Source organism: Athalia rosae, chromosome 3, assembly GCF_917208135.1.
Source record: "Athalia rosae chromosome 3, iyAthRosa1.1, whole genome shotgun sequence".
Taxonomy (NCBI): Eukaryota; Metazoa; Arthropoda; class Insecta; order Hymenoptera; family Athaliidae; genus Athalia; species Athalia rosae.
In genome coordinates, this window is record NC_064028.1 from 23,816,662 (window position 1) to 23,835,459 (window position 18,798).

The 18,798-nt window shown below is 37.8% G+C and overlaps 2 protein-coding genes and 1 non-coding gene across 7 annotated transcripts in view; 2 read left to right on the top strand and 1 right to left on the bottom strand.

Moving 5' to 3' along the window:
• The window catches only part of LOC105686875 (sphingomyelin phosphodiesterase), an 18,799-nt gene extending 5,593 nt beyond the window's left edge, over nt 1-13,206 (bottom strand). Inside the window, exon 1 of one of the 2 annotated variants that reach the window (XM_048652706.1) lies at nt 13,155-13,206. In XM_048652706.1, the coding sequence (XP_048508663.1) occupies nt 13,155-13,197 (43 nt within the window). In that variant the 5' untranslated portion in view covers nt 13,198-13,206. Of the gene's footprint in view, nt 1-5,737; nt 6,285-13,154 lie in introns of those variants that run through there. The other variant, XM_048652707.1, reaches the window with a different exon arrangement.
• On the top strand, nt 7,230-18,599 carry LOC105686915. 4 transcript variants are annotated; one of them, XM_020852813.2, is made up of 9 exons: nt 7,230-7,630; nt 12,059-13,237; nt 14,817-15,060; nt 15,885-16,359; nt 16,521-16,648; nt 17,309-17,428; nt 17,743-17,760; nt 17,986-18,133; nt 18,239-18,599. In XM_020852813.2, the coding sequence occupies exons 2-9, from the start codon at nt 12,059-12,061 to the stop codon at nt 18,333-18,335; spliced, it is 2,409 nt and encodes an 802-aa protein (XP_020708472.2). In that variant the 5' UTR covers nt 7,230-7,630; the 3' UTR covers nt 18,336-18,599. The 4 variants fall into 4 exon arrangements, with proteins under 4 accessions (XP_020708472.2, XP_012257604.2, XP_012257602.2 ...); XM_012402179.3 differs by lacking the exon at nt 7,230-7,630 and adding an exon at nt 11,486-11,948; XM_012402183.3 differs by lacking the exon at nt 7,230-7,630 and adding an exon at nt 11,495-11,801.
• On the top strand, nt 8,666-8,737 carry Trnaa-ugc. The gene has a single exon. It is a non-coding gene; the product is annotated as a tRNA-Ala (tRNA).
• Nucleotides 18,600-18,798: the final 199 nt, after the last annotated feature.

Genomic DNA, 18,798 nt, shown 5'->3' on the forward strand with positions numbered 1-18,798 from the left:
AGCTGATTATTTTTTCATTCTATTTTTTTATTTGACCTACCGATTTCGAATGAAGCTACGGAGGCAACGGATGGACGAATGCGCGATATCTGTGAATTAGAATTTTTCAGAATTTATAACATTCTTGATTGTTCAATGATAATAAAAAAAACGAAAAAAACGCAGCAAAAACTGCGTCATTATTAACGTATTTTTTTTACAGAATTGTTTTTATCTAATCATTTCGATTTAAGCGATACATGTGATGATTGCTACTTTATACCAACATTTATACTCAACGGGAACTGAATTACGATTACGTAATTTACACAAGCTAATTGCTCACTAATTCGAGAGCTCAAGTTCAATATCAGTTTTATTTTTCTTTCTCCTAATATACCTAGATAATTAAAATAAAATGTACAATGAATATGCACCACATTTAAAAGTGGGTTGTATCGTTTTCGATTCTCATTTTTATATTGTTCGGTGCATAAAAATTGTCTCTGACGTATACAGTGAATCAAGGTCCTTTTTGCTGCATAACTCTTTTTTTTCTTGGTATTTATTCAGCCGATATTTTCACTCACGCATTAAATTATATGATGGATAACGTTTATACACACGTCATTTTTCTCCTTTGGAATAGACGCGTTCAAATTACTGTACATTTATTATACATCCGGTGAAAGTGCGTTCAATTGATTTTTGAAAATAGAGAAACAAAAATCTCAGGTACACATCTGTATGTATAAGAGTATCAAACCCGAGATGCGAATTAAATACCTATAGTTATTTTATTTATTAAGAGTTTTTTTCCCCCTTCGTCAAAACCACGTTCTCAGAACCTATTTTGCAGGTGAGGGAAAAAATGAATAAAAATTGTTTTCGAAGATTTCTCAATATTTGTCACATCTTTGGAACACATGAGTTTTCACCTTACCGTAGATTTAGCACAGGTGTTGATCTTACTCAACATTATGACCATACATCGGTTATTTCAAAATCGTATAATATTCGCCCGATTTATACGTGCGGAATTCTTAAACAAATATCTTACGAAATTTTCACTACGGTCATCCAAGTATTTTCTATTTCGTATATTTCCATTGCTATTATCGTTATTATCGTTCATTGTCATCACTATTATTTTTGAGCGTATACGTATTCTGAATTACGGCATCAGCGTACTTCGTATTATTTAAAACGTGATCGTAAGTTGTCATGGTGACAAAAATTAACTCTAAACTAGTTCGTCTGATAAATTTGTTAATATTTTTAATTTCTATTTTCAGCGAAAAAGTGTATCTATTTTTTAAAAACAGTTTTCTTGTATAGGTACATCCATATATATATAAATTAAAGATACGTCGTGAAATTTTGAAGTGTTCTGCCCACACATTAATCGTTCTTATCTTCTCGTCGTCGAACATCTATTATCGGTATAGGTATACATCTATATCTATTTGATATACAATACAATATTATATTTGCTACTTTTATCTTGTGTAGTTTCGCTTCCGACAGTTCAAATGAAGTCAAACCTTATCGTAATATACATTTGTTATTGCGTTGTCAGCGTCAAATTTATTGACGAAAAAATGACGATGATCTAGTTGAATGGATGTAATAAAAATGATCTATGAATTGTTGGTAGGCTGTTTGACTTGTCTCTTTTCGTTCTTTTCTTCTTTTCATTTAGTCATCGACCGTCCTCGAAATCGACTCAAGGTTGGCCGAAAGCATGAAGAGATGAGTCACCTGAGGAAAGAAGTTCGAAAGCAAAGGAGAGAATGAAAAAATAGGAAAAACGTACGAGCGAATTTCAACGAATTTTATAAAATACGAATTTACAGGCGGTACGCATGTAAAACCAAACGGGGATTTGCTAACGCATGGAACAAAGACATGACCCAATTTCAGATTCTCGAATAACGCGAGTCCCAAGTCTAAGCAGCTGTGCAGCTGATACTACGTTGTAAAAACAAAACTAAAATGAAAATAATTCATGAGTAACGTACTATAGAGTTTTAATTATCATTATAAAGTTGCATTGTAATCATGCGATGACGATTGAAATCGACTTCGCTCTTCGACCGCTCCTCCTAACCGCAGTGAACCGTACTGTGCTGAATTTCAGGCTGTGCAGCGGCCCCGAAAATACAGGTATGAGTTTATCTATACAATGTGCAGCGCGGTAGTGAGGAGGAAGTTTGAGAACCTTGGACCTTGAAAGTTTCAGCGGTAGGTGCGTTGACCTTACCGGTAATATGTTACTTTTTGTCTCGCGCGAACTCAGATGAGAAGAAATGAACAAAATGTAAGATAAAGAGAAAAAGGAACGAGAATAAGGAGAGAAAAAATGATTAGAGCCATCGCCGCTGCTGCACCAGCTATTGATGAAAGTAGACAACTTTCTTCTCGTACGGATGGATTGTAGTTGCGATGTAACTACTATACGGTTATACAGGTACGTCGGAATTAACATACCTAAATACATAAAGAGCGTTTATTATACGCAGATACATATTTATACGCAAGGGAAAGTGGGGATGATTGGACCACTTCATGGTAAGTACGAATCGCGTTTGTTCCAACACTTTTTTCATGGAACGATCCAATTTATCTGATGGTCCAATCGTTCCTACTTTTCCTAGTAGATAACCATAGTAATTGTGCGCAGTAGAGCCCGGAATTTCTTCACGCAACTCTCAGAGAATAGGTGAAATAACATTTTTCATATACTCGTGTTGGCATACCGCATAAAAAGAAGACGTGAAATGATGGAAAGAGAAATAAAATAAAATAATGAATGAAAAAATTCTATATCTTTGTGATATCCACCACAAACTTGTCGCGGTTGATACGCGAAAAAAGGACTCAGACAATGCATAGTAAATCGTGCGTAAAAATAGACAACGTGAGTTTGAAAGAAAAAATGTGCAGAAAAACCGGATCAAAGAAATAAATTGTTTCCCCCTTTTGTTCTTCATCGCTCGCGTTATGTGTATTCACTGTACAGGCATTCATGTCTCCTTGTACCCAAGTCTACCGTGATTCGAACCGAACACGCTGCACCCTCCCGTTTATAGCTCTGAACGTCATTGAGCCTTTTGAACGTTCATCGACTTGGATCTTGTTTTTCTGGTCTCATTTCGCTATGATTTTATTACACGGGTGATTGAATGTGTGCGCGTTATGTACATAATCGAGCATGATACCAGGCGCAATATATTCAGATATACGTTAATTAAGGACACTTAAATGGAGAGTCCCAGAGGAGACTGGTCACTCGTAGTACGCCTAACCAGCGGCGACTTAACGTGCGCTCACGACCACACGAGGTTCAGGCACGTGAAAAATTTCGTGATTGCAATTAGTGAGCGCACGTTAAGTCGCTGCTGGTCAGGCGTTAAGAGTGACCAGTTTCCTTTGAAACTCTCTGTATACACGTGTATCGCATGGGTATGATGGAAAAACATCGTGTGCGTTGAATGTTTGAAGTTGAATGATATAATAGTTGGAAACTCGTGTGAAACTGTGTACAGGTATGACAAATGGAAAAATATTTTGCAAAAATATTGGAAAATTGCGATAAGTTTAAAAAAAAATGGATAACGAATTCACTATATTCACGTAGACAAGCGCGGTAAATCCACCGCGTTGTTTATGTGAAATAATTATTTCTGCAAGCCCGCAGAATTATAATATCTGTACATACAATAGCGATGTACGCACCGCGTTCGATACATCGGATAATAATCGCGTTTAATTTCCCATCGACGTTACGAAGTGCGAATTCATATATCGCATGCCGTGATTTGAAGAAAATCCCGCATTTCTTCAACGAACAATAAATCGAATAACGTATAAAATAAAATGAACGAATGAACGAAGATAAGGCGAGGATAGATAAGGTTCATCTTTGACCAGGAAGTGGTGTCGTTGGGTGCAAGCATAATGGGAAGGAGCATCGAGGTTGAATCCGCGGGCTGACCAGTTTGGTAGAATGGTATAGAGGAATGTGGCCTACATGACGAAATCATTAGCTACGGTCAAGGTTTCCTCTCTTTTCTCCAGTGTATCGTACGACTGCTGCACGTGCTGCATATACTTTTCTTCAGCTTTATCTTTTTCATTTTTTGCCTCTTATTTTTTACCCTCGAAAAGATTTACGGAACAGCTTCCGCCGGCTAGCTTGACCCAGATTAGTCAATCACGCACAAAATTTAACTAATTATGTTACCAAACGACTATCGATAACTCGTAACAACGTTTATAATAATACATCGGTACTGGTTTTTTCTATCTCTGCTCAAACTTCTCTCTTTCTCTTTTTTTTTTCTTCCCATTTCTTTACATACTGTATACATTCCTTTTTTTCAACATTTTCTCCATACTTCTTGTTTTCCTATTTCGGTATCTCTGACTACGAACACTCTGGACACTACCAATACTGAATTTACAACATCTTTCTCGTTTAATAATACAAACTTTGATATGAGTGTGTAGAGTATGCGGTCGACTACTATATGGACACCGTCTAACCTACTTACGACCGCTGCTCTCTCCTTGACGTCACACAAGGCTGTTATAAAGGTAAGTTGAAATTTACCAGGAAGAGGATCTCCTACCCCTCCCCGACGATTCGATTCGAGTAACAACAATTTCCCCCGATTGATTAATTTGAAAAAATTGTCGATGCAAGGATTTGAAAGAAAAAAAATTCGGATTCCGCTGAAAACCTCACGCAGATGATGAATATCTGTTTCACATGATGAACTTCAAATTAATAATAACGAGATGAAGACTCCGATCGAAAATATTTGTCGCATACCATAATTCGGTGTTGTCGTTCTCGTTATCGTTTCGTCCGAGTGATTTTAGCTTCAATTTTTTTTTCCGGTTGATGACAATCATCAAGAGAACATAGCGCGAAGCTGTTCAAGTCGTATTACAATGGTATTAAATTTATTCCGTGACCGGAAGCGCAACGGAAAACATCATGCGGTGAACGACGACTCCTCTTCTCGTTGTATTGTTATCTAGGCGGTTGTCGCCAACGGTGTAAAAAAAAACGTAACAAGAAAATCAGTCGATCAAAAATCACGATACGGATCATTGGACTGAATTTTTATTGAAAAGATAAAAATAATGTAAGACAATCAACCCGCGGTGACATAAAGAGTATCTCGGGATAAAAGGAGATAACAACTAGATTTAATTGACGTGGGAGTCGCTTCGATGAAACGAATAGAAATTGAGACAATGAAACTTATGTAGTATCACACGCATGAACAAAATGAAGTAATAGAACGAATGAAACACAATGAACTTACCGTACTATCTGAATTCTTTGTTATGATGAGGAAACCTTCTTGTTTATAGATAATCTTATGTGCTAAGGATAAGTGCGTCTATTAACCTTTACGTAAGATTAGAGGATATTTGAATAGTAATTAAGTGAGTGGTATTATAAATTAAATATTGCGAATTGATGTCAAAATAAACGAAAATAATATGAACTATTGAATGAAGTGAAATAATGTAAAGTGAAATAGAATAGAAAATTTCAAAAAAATTTGATAATTTTATGATTCTATCGAGTTACATGCACATATAATGCATAATTAATTTACACCTCATGTGCGCAAATGATAACCGAGTAAACCATTTCACACGTGTATATATCTAGATAGAATCATATAGTGTAATTACGTACGCATATGAATAGTTATATGCGCTGTTATATACTTACGCTTTTCAAAACAATGTGTCTACTATATATGCAACACAATTATTGTTATCAGCCGCCAAAAAGTTTAATAACTTTTTATAAAGAACTTCACCACCCACTGTATATTTCCCCCTTTACGTTCTTACAGTTATTTTTGTGACTGTAATTTTTTTTTTTTTTTGTTACTTTTTACCGTCAAAATAGACGTGTCGATCATTTATTTATTTAATCGTCTTGTTAGAATTAATTTATTTAATCCATAAATCCCGGATATGAATAGAAACCGAAAATCAAACCAAAGAACAATTTGCAGTGGTTTAATACGTTTCGAAGAACTACAATTCGCGCGAGATTTGAACAGAAATTTTCAGTGAAATAAGCAAATTTCTTATCTCGTTTCTTTCTTTGTTGTAATATGATTCTGCTCGTAATTTTCTTGCGGTTCCAGAAGGAAATGGTCAAAAAAAAAAAACACTTTTCAGCAGAGAGCCTCGGGATCAATGTCTCTCTGTCTTTCCACGTGGACGGCTCAGCCCACACTGAATGATGATAACTTCTCAGTTCTCGCTAGATCCCGCGAAGCAGTTTAATTTCTCCGTGCCTGTCATTGGTCGAATTACCAAGCGTTTGTAAATGTTTGATTACTAAACAAAAAAAAAAATATGCCAATCAGATAGACGAAGTAGATAAAGGAATCAAATTCTTTTTCGAGTCGATCGAAACAAAAAGTTCTCAAGCAACGCGCTATCAACAGTTACTCAACACTCTTTCCTTTACCTTCTATGAAAGAAATTATTGAACGAACCTGCCAAAGTCAAGGTCGTTTTAATTTAATAAATGAGATTATTTTTAAAACTCGATCGAATAATTATTAATAGCAATCTACCTTGTCAATTGTAGGTACAAACTAAATTTATTTTATCGACGGAATTTTTTTGTGTGACAACAAGGCAATGCCATTTTGATTGAATAAATGAGAATATTCACAAAACTCGACCAAATAATTATTTACAGCGTTCTACCTTATCAATTGTGGGTACAAACGAAATTGATTTTATCGACGGAGTTTTTTCAGATAACAACAAGGCAATGCCATATTAATTGAATAAATGAGATCATTCACAAAACTCAATGGAATAATTATTCACAGTGTTCTACCAGATCAATTGTAAGTACAATCGAAATTGATTTTATCGACGGAGTTTTCTTCACGAACAGCCCTCCATGATCACTTTTCATGGCAGATATCTACTCTGCCGACTGCCTGAAGCCGGTAAAGAAGAAAATGATGAAAGGACAACATTAATTGTACTCTGTGCTTGATGCTTGAGTAGATATTGTTTTCCAAAAATTTGCAAAATTTTTACGATCACCTTTTAGACTATTTGTTTGGGTAAAAAGCATTCAATATACAGGGTTATCATACTTTTACGTAACGAATGCATGCGGTTGGTTGCCAAGGGATGTTTACATGACAACGGTGCCGGTACGGTGAGTAGGAGTTCCTATTTAGTCAGGACTTTAGTTTTGAGCTTGAAGGTTTTAAGTACGAAGCCGACCGGCACCGATAGGTGAAGACATCGCACATACGGTTTATATTAAATATTCCTGAATAGTGTGTGTTATGAATTAAAAGTGCAATGATATTAAGGCCTTCAGTGACTCGAATCGTAGGAAATAAATGGACTAACTCACACTTGAGTCAATCATGAATGAATTCTATTTATAGTTATACATAACTACATGATATGGTGCCAATTGAAATTGCGTTTATTATTGACACCCGTAACATGGTGTACGCATATACATACAAGTGTTCCAAAAGATAGAAACAATCAACGTACGAGCATGGTCTGGTACTTTGCAAAGTTGATTATTACACAAAAAATCAAAGAAATAATCAAATAAGCCAAGGTAAGTGAAGAATTTAGAAAATCATGAAAATCGATATAAATACATGTCCAACACCATCGGTGTTGTGATAATAACGTGTGATATGAAATTATTCAATCGTTAAAATTCCCCTCGATCAATTTTACTCGGCTACGCGTACGTGTGTATGTATGAACATATATATCGTCAGTTTTAAATTATAGTTTCACTTTATCAACTATACAGCTCTCGACTACGTGTACCAAGTCAACTTATATCTGGGTCATCATCGGACGTCAGTCATATTAAGTTACGATGCATATGGTCATATGGAATTTAACTATATCTATAGCATAGTTATATCGAACATAGAGAATAAGAATGCTGTACGATACTCGTTGTCTGAGGCGGTGATCAGATCTAATGATCTATGGTTGTGGAAAATTTGATAGATATGCGTAACGTGTACTGTAGCCGAATTCGGTGTGCTTTTCAGAATCGATTAACTATTAATTTGCATGGGAATACCAGGCCGTTATGACCCTCGTGACCTTTTTACTTATTGTTAGTTTCTTGGGTGTATATGTTCGAAACTTTTCTTTCGTTACTTCAGTATTTCGGGACATGCAATCCCGTGTATCTACACCTTAGGAATTGTGTATTCAACATCGCGATTGCAAAGAATCATCGCATACGATATACCGTACACCAAGATCATTAGTCATTGAATCGACGATGCTTTCGGATCGAAAGAAAAAAAAAGGAGGAAAGATACTGCAACGCGCGATGCAATCCTAAGTCATTTCAGTCGGCATTATATCTATGCGGCTGTCGCCGGGCATATGCACGCGTTTCTCCGTAAACCGCGTCGTGAATTTTTTATAAAAAAATAATAACAATAATCCGTAGAGAACAACGGTGAGTTTTATTACACACGTGACTCCGGGCGACCGGACGTTGGGCACCTGCCCAAAGCACTCAACCATCACGTATAGTATGTCGGGCCCCTTCGTAACCTTCGATCATACCCATGTTGATAGAATATGTACGACAATACTCTCAAATCGAAACATGGTAGGGGATGTAGCTCAGTGGTAGAGCGTTCGCTTTGCATGTGAAAGGCCCCGGGTTCGATCCCCGGCATCTCCAAAATTTTTTTATCAGCCCACTCGTTAGAATCTTGTGGGAAAAAATGTCTCGATTTGCCAATGACACGCATTCCAAATGGATATCACTGTTTTGCAATCTATTATTCATACTTGTATGGTATTCGTAATAGTTCATACCGAACCACATCCGCAGTCCACGCGGGTCGGATGAACGCGGATACATCAATTATTTTTTTTATTCGGTGTTCGATCGTTTTTTCCCTTTACTCATAGGCGACAATGAGTATTTTATACTAATGGTTATCTCATTGGTTTGGTGATAAAACGGAAAACAAAATCATGATATATTGTACGCGTGTTACAAATGTCTTGAAGACGTTCCGGTTCTAACATACAAGGAGCTTTTTGTTCCGTTTTATATTCCTCCATTACTGAGAAAAATTTACTGATTATTACGTCTAAGAAATACTTTATGATATTTCTACGCCTGCTTGGAATTCTGGTTATGTGTACATAGGGTCTATGCAAACAAATGTGTGTAATATAACTTGGGCGATAAAAAAAAATGGTCGGAACGTTGGAGAAAGAAAAAATGGAGAAAATTATAAAATCAAAGGAACAACGAAAGAAAGAGTGGATGCATTAAGCTAGTTACACGCACGGTGAAAAGCGAAAGGAATGATATTTCCGAGTGTTCGGAAATGGGAGGCACTTTTTAGTAGTGGTTCGTTTTTTTCTTTTTCATCATCGAACCGGAAGTGGAGAGCCCCGCGATTCTATGCTATAATCGTGTGGGTTTAAATGACGGAATTCCATTTCCGGTGCATTGTAACACCCGTGAAGCGGCTGTATACGTTCTTTCGATTTTTCTCGTATATCGGAAAAATAAAGAGATGCACATGTCTCGGTACATGTATTTATTTTTTACATCGAAGCTGATGCACATGATGAGAATTTGCGCAAGTTAATAACACGGTAATATATAACCTGTGCTGTGAGTCATTGTCAAGTCGCGTTCCACAAGGCAAGACTCACTTGGCACTACGTAGGTATTACGATCCGAGCCGTAGCGACTCAATTCTTTCATCGAGTCACGATCGGGTCTAACAACTTTTACGTTAACTAAACACTGGAGGCTATGTTACCTTGATATATATGTATAAACTGTACAGTGACGCGGCAAACCGCATGCGTACGTTTCTGGATTTTCTGAGTTTGTGAGTTCAGAGTGCGTGAGATAGGTACTCAAATATTTCTCACCGTGTACAATAAAAGCTCGCGCACAAAACGATTCGAATGTAGATTCCCATCGCTCTTCCATGCCGAAATTTCCCCGTAATTTTCGAAAACGAAAATTTCAACCGAACGTTGGAAATCGAATTTGGAATACGCTCGGAGAATTCAACGAGGCGTCGCGTAAGATCGATGGCGGGATAAATTGATTGAATTTGGTAAGCTTGACACTCGGTAAGAAGATACCGTGGCAGCCGTATAAGAAACGAGAGTTAATTACCGCTCGTTACTCAGTTCACTTGACTGATTGACTCCGAATGTTGCATTTGGAATATACACTAGTTCGTTGATCGCGTCGCTCGACGAACGTATACAGACGCCGGAAATTGGAGCTTAGAATTTCAAAAATTATAACGCGGAGTGAACAACAAAAAACGGTAAAGAAAGAATTACGGTCAGAAGAAAGTATGGAGGAAACAAAAGAATTATTACATCGGCATTTCCTAGGTGTGTCTCAAAAATATGACGTCAGACACTCTGTAAATGCACCATACCGTGGTACCCGCAAGAGTTCAATCGGAGAGTCAACTCCCACCAATTGTCGCAATCACGAACAATGCTCGATTGAGACGCGCGACACACAAATTTTCCAACTAACTTATAAATTATTTTAAGGACACAGAAGATTTGTGTACGTTATATTCATCCGTGAATAATATCCAGAGATGAATGAAACGATAATAACGATGATACCTAATAGTAGTAGAAAAATTTGAATCGATGCACTTGATTTTTTTTTTTTCACATCGCAGTTGCCCAGCCAGCCGTGTTATGCGGCTGACCACGATTTTTCAGATAATAAAATTATCCCATCCATATAATAGATCGAGTGTATATACTATACAGATACGTACGTACACCTTAAATGGCTGCGGTTTTTTCGGGGGCATTGAAGCGCGTCATCAACCGCCATAAGAATAAAATTGAAGTAACCGATTTACTCTTGATTCTCGAATCCCGTGGCGAAACTATTCGTCACAATTTTTTAAACTGTACGTTTCTTGTTTTATTTTTCATTTGTCAAACGCTTATCTTCACTTCGAGCAAAGGAATTACCAGACCAATACGTGAAAACATGGCACGGTGATTTCCTTCGCCTCTCACGGTTGCCTTAACCGTTCCAAGACGGAAGTCTAAGGCATTTCTTCGTCCCCGCCAACACCGAGAAGGCTACGTAGGTGCGAATTTCGGATATTTCGTTCGTACGGACCGGAAATCGAAGATTGAAATTCCGAGGTGGAATTTTTCGGGGGTTCAAATGCGGCCATTTTGTTTTATTGAAATTATCAAGATCGGAGAAAGCGAATACCTAATTTCAGTGTTTCTTTTTCTGCCTCCGCTTCTCATGATTCTGAAATTAGATAACCAGGTTGATAAATCCATAAATTAACAAACGAATCGATTGAATTTTGAAATCGTACACTCTATTTCTGAATGCATTGTATAATTTCTAGTGCGCGTGATAAAAACCGGTGAGAGGGAATTCTTCACCATCGTTTGTACAGACGTAGCAAGTAAATCCTATGCGTGTAAGCGGCGTTAAACGTCCGAGGAAGAGTACGTGACAGTCTGTTGGCGTCGCGGGCGCGGAGTAGACGTACGTCACAGTTGAACCTGCTGCTTGCCTGCTGTTGCAGCGGACGCCAGAAGAGCGTCGCGACGTCCTCGTCACGGAATATTATCCATTCATTCAAATATGTCATTACAGTTAATTGCTCGAAGTAGTGTAAACGGGTGTAAAAAATCGAAATCGTTTCGTCGACCGATCAGAATGATGGTTTGTCATTGAAAAGTGCCAAATAAGTGTTGAAGTAAGTCAGTTTGCCAAAGTAAAATTCAATGAATATATATCGTGTGTATTGTTGTCATGGAGTTTGCCGATAGTGCGTTATTTTAAGGTATTTTGGAAAAATCAAAATATGGCTGTTGCTACCGCGGGATGCGATCCAAAAATTCAGGTTCGTTTCGAGGAGAGAATTCTAGCCGATTCGCTACACTTAGCCCCTTCTGTTATCGCCTTTTTTGATCCGGATTTGAAATTTGAAATTCCTTTTTTTTTTTGTTCCAGATGGAGAACCGGGGCTTTGAGGATGAGCTACCGGTGTACAATATCGGTAGTTCTGATTTCTTATCTCCCATGGAGTCTTCCAAAAAATCTGGTCGGGAATTATTTCCTAATGTGTACGGAGCCGTTCAAGAGGCGCATGTGTACGAAGATATTTTACCGGGTACTTCATGCAGTGTACCTTCTCCGTCTTCTGGTCCTTCAAACCTCTTCAGTAGGGACAATCCGTGTTTCAGTCCGATTCCAGAAACCCTGGGAAACAAAACATCGGATGGCGTGTTCAGTATATCGAAGGACGTACCTGCAGACATTTCATTTGAAACTGACAATGAGTGCAGAACGAATGGGGATGTTTTGTCTAAGGACGTGATCGCAAGGCTCCATCGGACCCTGACGTTGCCTCTCAAGAAGAAGAAGAACCAGAAGAGGTCGTCCGATGACAGTACCTTCGACTGTCAATACCGCGGGAATAATCGATCGGTTCGCGTTACGAAAAAAGAAAAAGGAGCTATGAACGAACGTGACGACGCGCTGAGCGAAGAAGAAGGAGAAGAAGAAGACGGGGAAGGGGATCCGGAAGTCTTCGAAGAGGTGAGGACCTCGTCTATCTGCAGAGCGAGACAAGATGCCGATCGTCACCATCTGGGAAGGCGGAGAAGAAAACGTGACTGCAAACACTGCAAAAACCAACAACAACAATTGCAGCAGCAGCAACAGCAAGTTGCTTCAAATGACCCGGAAGAATTAAACGCGTCGAAAAAATCCCGCCGTAAGAAGGAATCCGATGAGAAAATTGCCTCGAGACTTCAACTCCCGATCCTGGCGAGTATCCCTGCGGGAACTGGGAAGCTCCCGAATTTCGGGAAATCGAAAACCCCCGGGAAAGATCACCGTCAAACTCCAGCTTCCGTTTACTCGGTTCAAATGACGACGACGAACAACGCTGGAATTAACTGGAACCAAAATCCCATGAAATCGCTCAACTATGATAAAAACGAAATTCAGGGGAGACTGGAGAACAACCTAAGCACGGATAACAAGGCGCTTATAACTCCTGAAAAAAATCGTGCCACTATGAAAGTAAACTCGATATACTCACAAGAAAATATGCAATGGGGATCGAAGGAAACGCCCATTTTCATCTGTAGTACGGACCTCGATAAGGAACACGAACACTTTCAGGTGAGTCAAATGTTTGTTGTATGGTAATTAATCGTACTTGAAGAGAGAGAGAAAAAAAAAAAAAAAAAAACTACGTAGCGCTTAATAATATCGGATATATCGTTGCTCCGGAATAAGCTCGTCGGCAACTTCTTCCTGCGATAATTTGTCTAGACTGCAGTGTTAGTGGGTTTGCTGGTTGCTTTGGTTGCTTGAGAAACTGAAAGCTCACGCTTTGACGCAAAAATAGAACGTGAATGTGAACTCGGTAAAAAGGGAGCGGGCGACGCCAAGGAAGACGAAGATGAAGACTGGATAACTTCTACCACCTGGCATCCATACGTTTAATGACTGCGACGAAAATAATAACACTACACCCTCTCACTCCCCCCCATGCCTACGTAATTTATGGATTGCACACTGTCTCTTAATTATTAAATTTTTTCCGTGTTTTGACGTTCGGATCATTGATCGAATACAACCAAGTGATTAATCAAACTGAAATGGGGGTAAAAGAAAGCAAAAAATATCTCCAAATCTTGATTGCGGTAGCAGAAAAAAGAAAATGTAATAAATGACGAACTCGACATTTTTCACGATCGCTGACCGCTGTATAAGATAATATCCAATGTTGAAATTATGTCACGTCTAAACATGCGTGCATTTTCTGGACAGCAACACGAACACACAACACAAGTCGACGTTTCTGGCGACTCTGGTCGCCCTGCCAAGTCTAGCTTATTGCCAGCCAACAAGAAGAAGAGGAAGAAGAAGAAGCTTCGGTTTCGAACTCGTCTCACAATATCCTAGTGATCGCAGACTAATCCGTAGCTCTCCGCGTTCGCTCCTAAAAATCATCATTCGATGCACTATTCTGTTTTGTATAATTTCAACGTTCGGTTAATGTGTTTGTTTTTCTTGGGCATTCATCGTCGATCTTCAGATCTTTATGTAACTTCAAATGCCGAAGAGTGACTCAAAAATCGAAAAGAAATCAAACATAATTCTAATAATTAATCTGAATCATAGCCATTCATAAAAATCATAACTAGACTAAATTGATGTGTAATACGAATTTGTCATTTCGCCATTATGCACCACAATTACGCACACACCTAGTTCTTTAATCTTCTTATCTTGAGTCATGAGTATCGCGCAAAAGTTACCGTACATAATAAATCCTTATCATCGACGTGAGTCTAGTTCCGTTTGTCGTACCGTCGTCGGAAGAAGGGAACGAATTTTTTCGTCAAAAGAATATTTCAGTTATAAAATTTCACGTCAATAGATATACCGTAGTGTCCGATGGAAATAGTGAATGTGTTGAAAATGAACGAAAGTTTGCTAGTGAGTATCCACGAAGAAGTGAAATTCTCACAAGATACTCTAACTTCTTGACGTTATTGTTATTTCTTGGATACCTATTTTTTTCATCTCGCATTGTATAGTATCTTGCGCAAAGAATGCCACACCAATGGCTGACTCACAGGTATTCACGAATCGAATAAAAAAGATATAATAAATAAATCATTGAAAAATGAAGAAACGAATGGAAAAGGAAGCACTCTTTTGAACAAACTATAATCGCACGTAATTTCAGCGGGCATATTCTCTGCCGAGCAGAAGCCAGACGCCATCGTCTCAAAACCGAGCAAATCTTCGTCGTAGTGTTAGGGGTGAGCCGCCCCCTCGAGCTGCAAGATTAGACAAACACAGGGGAGGATGGACGCTGCACTTTGCCCGACCTTTGCGATCCGGAGGTTGCACCAAATCTGTTATAATTCTAGTTATGGTCATCATACTCCTTTTGGGAGTTGGATGCGCCGCTCTCTATATTCTATTTGGTGAGTTGTTTTCGACGACGAACTAAATATGGGTGTTGATTAATTGATTAATTGATCATCGCGTACCGCGCCAATCAATTTTTGAGTCAATTAATTGACGGAGTTCTATTTGATAATGACACTTTTTAGATTCACATCGCATGCGTATGTGCGTATCCGAACGGAAGTATTTTTAGAAATATATAATTAAGTTTCAATTCTCTCCAAATTCATATAAGGATATACGTGCTCGCAAAGATTTCTAATCACTCTAATTATGCGCAATTGTTTCAACGAGCTCCTATATATATATTTTTCATTATTTCCCACGGGTGTAACCAATTATAAAATACAATTGAGAAATCTAATTCATTCCTTCGCTGAATTATATTCAACTTGTTAAATATAAGGAGACTGATATATCCTCCATGATTCCTTCGCAAGCATTTCGTTTCTGTTTCCACTGCTACTCTTACTCGAGAGAGCTTGCTGTTGTTGCCGAATCAATTGACATTTGGCACTCGTTTAATTGAATGGTTATTTACTCAATGAAGAGTTAATTAGCATGGCCACATTTGTCCTACGATCTCTCGTCTCCATGCGGATAAATGCTATTGTTGTTAACATCATTCTGATTGATATGTGTATGATTTTTTCTCTTTTTTTTTTCTTCAAATCTTCCGTACATTATCTAATTAAAACGCAGCTGTAACGATACGCATGCAGTAAGCAAATTGCGAGTGACATCAATTGGAAAATTTGTATCATATTAGTATTTCAGATCGTTCTCGTGTTTTCTGATTCAATTCTGATTTTTTTTTTTTCTTTAAAATAATTTTCCTCAGAGCCTCAGAAGCTGCAGGTGATTCAGCAATACTTGATGGCTTCGGCGCCAGAAAACACGACGTCTTCTATCTGCGACTCTTGCGAAACAGTCAAAGTCCTTTTGGACGATTTGAATAACACCGCAAATCCGACAAGCATGCATCTGGACACAACGACAAAATCAACTACGACCACGACAGCTAAAACAACAACTACAACCGTAACATCTACATTTTTCTGGCCCCCCGAATTTATCCCGTCAGAATCAAATGTTCCAGAAACTACGTCGACAACGACGGAAGGAACGAAAACTTCAAATCTCAATACAACTAGGTATTGCGACGATTGCGTTACCGGCGAAGTATGCGTCGCTCTAATAAACGAGGAAGTACCAACCTGCAAGATTGCTCCCGATCCTGAAGATCCCACGGGATGTGCAGGACTCTGTTTAATAAACAAACAACGATGCCATAGGCTCTATCCCGACGCCTTTAGGTATGGGCGCACTGAAACAATTTCAATTCATCTTACCAAGATTAGATATTCATTTCCCTCTCTTTTTTTTTTTGGTGCAATTATATTTCATACGACTGATTAACTATTCATCTATTATTATTATTTTCAAATATTTTACTATGAATTTTTCCAACGCACAGGTGCGTCGAAGTCGAGCACCACTGTCTCGACGGTGAATGGACTTGTTCAAACGGTCTTTGCATACCCGTTGTAAAACGTTGCGACGGACACATGAACTGTTATGATCATACGGACGAGTACGAATGCGGTAAGAATACAACGAATTTTATTATGGGTTTAGTAGACCAAATCAAGGTTGAATTTAAGCACTAGCTTGAGTTTCTCAAGCATCATTTCGGCTATTTTTATCAGCGAGAAGGAAAAAAAACGAACCATAGGTCTTATTGTTAGACTGTCTTAAGAGGAGAACAGTGAGACCCTTTCATTTTCTGTTATTTTGTTCACGTGAATTTCGACAAATTTAAGGCTGACGCGGTGAAGAAATTAAGTTGAATTATACGTACATGTAGTAATTGGAAATACGTTCGTTGAATGTGCAGTAAGAATTCCATAGGAAGAATTATCCAAGAAATGTAACGGATAAAAATCACGTGTTAAAGCTCAAAGCTCGCAGCTTTATTTCCAACGAGATATTTTTCTATTATTGGCTTTTCTATACGCTACGACTGGTTCACGATTTACTTTCTTTGGCTTCACCCTGGTATGCACATTCAATAATAAATGTATATAATAATACACCCCATATAAAGTTTAACACACACCTAATTTCTTCTTGCACTATACATTCGGTATTTTATTTAATTATCTGGTAAAAATCATCGCGGTAGAATGTCATTTTGGAACTGTTTTATATGGATTGAGAATTCTCTTTTTCATTTGATTCTTATTTTTCGTTCTCTATTTTCAGATTGTGACCTCGAGACGCACTTCCGGTGCGGAAATAATACCTCGTGTTTGCCGCTCGAAAGAAGATGCGACGGTGTAATTAACTGTTGGGATGCTACCGACGAAATAAACTGCACCGTAGGTTAGTAGTAAAAAAAAAAATAATTACAATAATAATAATATTACGTTTGATTCACACTTTTTATGAATTAGAAATAAATTATCTTAGACACTGTGTAGAATCGATGTTATAAGCAAAATTAGCATCGTAGTAATGAATATGATTAATGTTCATCAAGATTAGAAATTAGAATTTATAAACCGTAGTGATTGATTTATTAGATGATTAATTTGATCATAATAATGTTATAATTCTATAAAACTACGTGTGAATCTATATATTTCCGTTTTTTTCCTTTTTCAAATTGAAATATGTATTCTCTTCTTTCTGTATAGGTGAAGGTCTTAATATGTGTGAGTACTATGAATAGAATTCTCTTTTCCACGTATCATCCATCGCACGTTATATCATCATTTCAGTAGCTGTCTTATACGATGCAGCAGAGTTGCATGCCTTTTCTACTGCAGTTCCTTAATGCTAGTAGCTTGCGTTTCACATGCAGTAAAAATGAAAAAAAAACTCACAAAAACTCTTCAATCTTTATTCTAATGATATATTCTTCTCTGAAATCGTCTCAGCTTGTCCACTGGAAAACGAATTCACCTGTAGCGATGGTCAATGCATAATGAAAGATCGATTCTGCGACGGTTTCCGAGATTGCACTGACGGATCAGACGAACCCCACGGGTGCCAGGGGCGCTGCAACAAACAGGAATTCACTTGCGGGTAATTTATTATAATCATTTCATTCGTTTTATGCACATCTCGATGATCTCCTTTTTGAAAATCAGAATCTATTCCATATCATTTAATTTTGTTCGTGTCAATTAGAAATGGAAGGTGCATAACAAGAAGTACAAAATGCAACGGGATAGACGATTGCGGTGATGGAACCGACGAGGTGCGCTGCAGAGATAGATTTACTTAAGACTCTAGTATTATAGTGAATTATTCAACAAAGAAAGAATACCAGGTAGACTCGAATCCAATGGTATATCCTATTGATGTTGAAATTTGTAATTTGTATTATAAAAAATGGTATTTTCGAATATAGACGCGTGGAATGCGATTAATATATTATCAGATGTATTGTAATATTAACAAGAAAAAAGAAGAAAAAAAGAAACAGAAAACAAAAAAGTTCACAAAAAACCCCAAAAAAATCAGCAATAAAAATTGAAAATTCCAAATACTTTGAAATTATACATTTTTTACAAGCATCCTTCCATTTCATCTACATATTCCTAAATCGTTGACTGAAGAACGCCTGAAGAATGATGAATGGCAAAGCATAATTTTGAAAAGTTGCCCCCGCTTGTCTCCCTGAATACTACGAGAGTGGCAGGGCCCCGGAATGTGGCGGCACTTACGGAGACGCCAGAAACTGAAAA

Excerpts from the sequence above, each read along its gene's own strand:
- LOC105686915 (XM_012402179.3), top strand. The coding sequence starts at position 11,910 with ATGGCTGTTGCTACCGCGGGATGCGATCCAAAAATTCAG. Across the intron at positions 16,649-17,308 it reads TACGGACGAGTACGAATGCG|ATTGTGACCTCGAGACGCAC; the intron begins GTAAGAATACAA and ends CTCTATTTTCAG. Across the intron at positions 18,134-18,238 it reads AAACAGGAATTCACTTGCGG|AAATGGAAGGTGCATAACAA; the intron begins GTAATTTATTAT and ends CGTGTCAATTAG.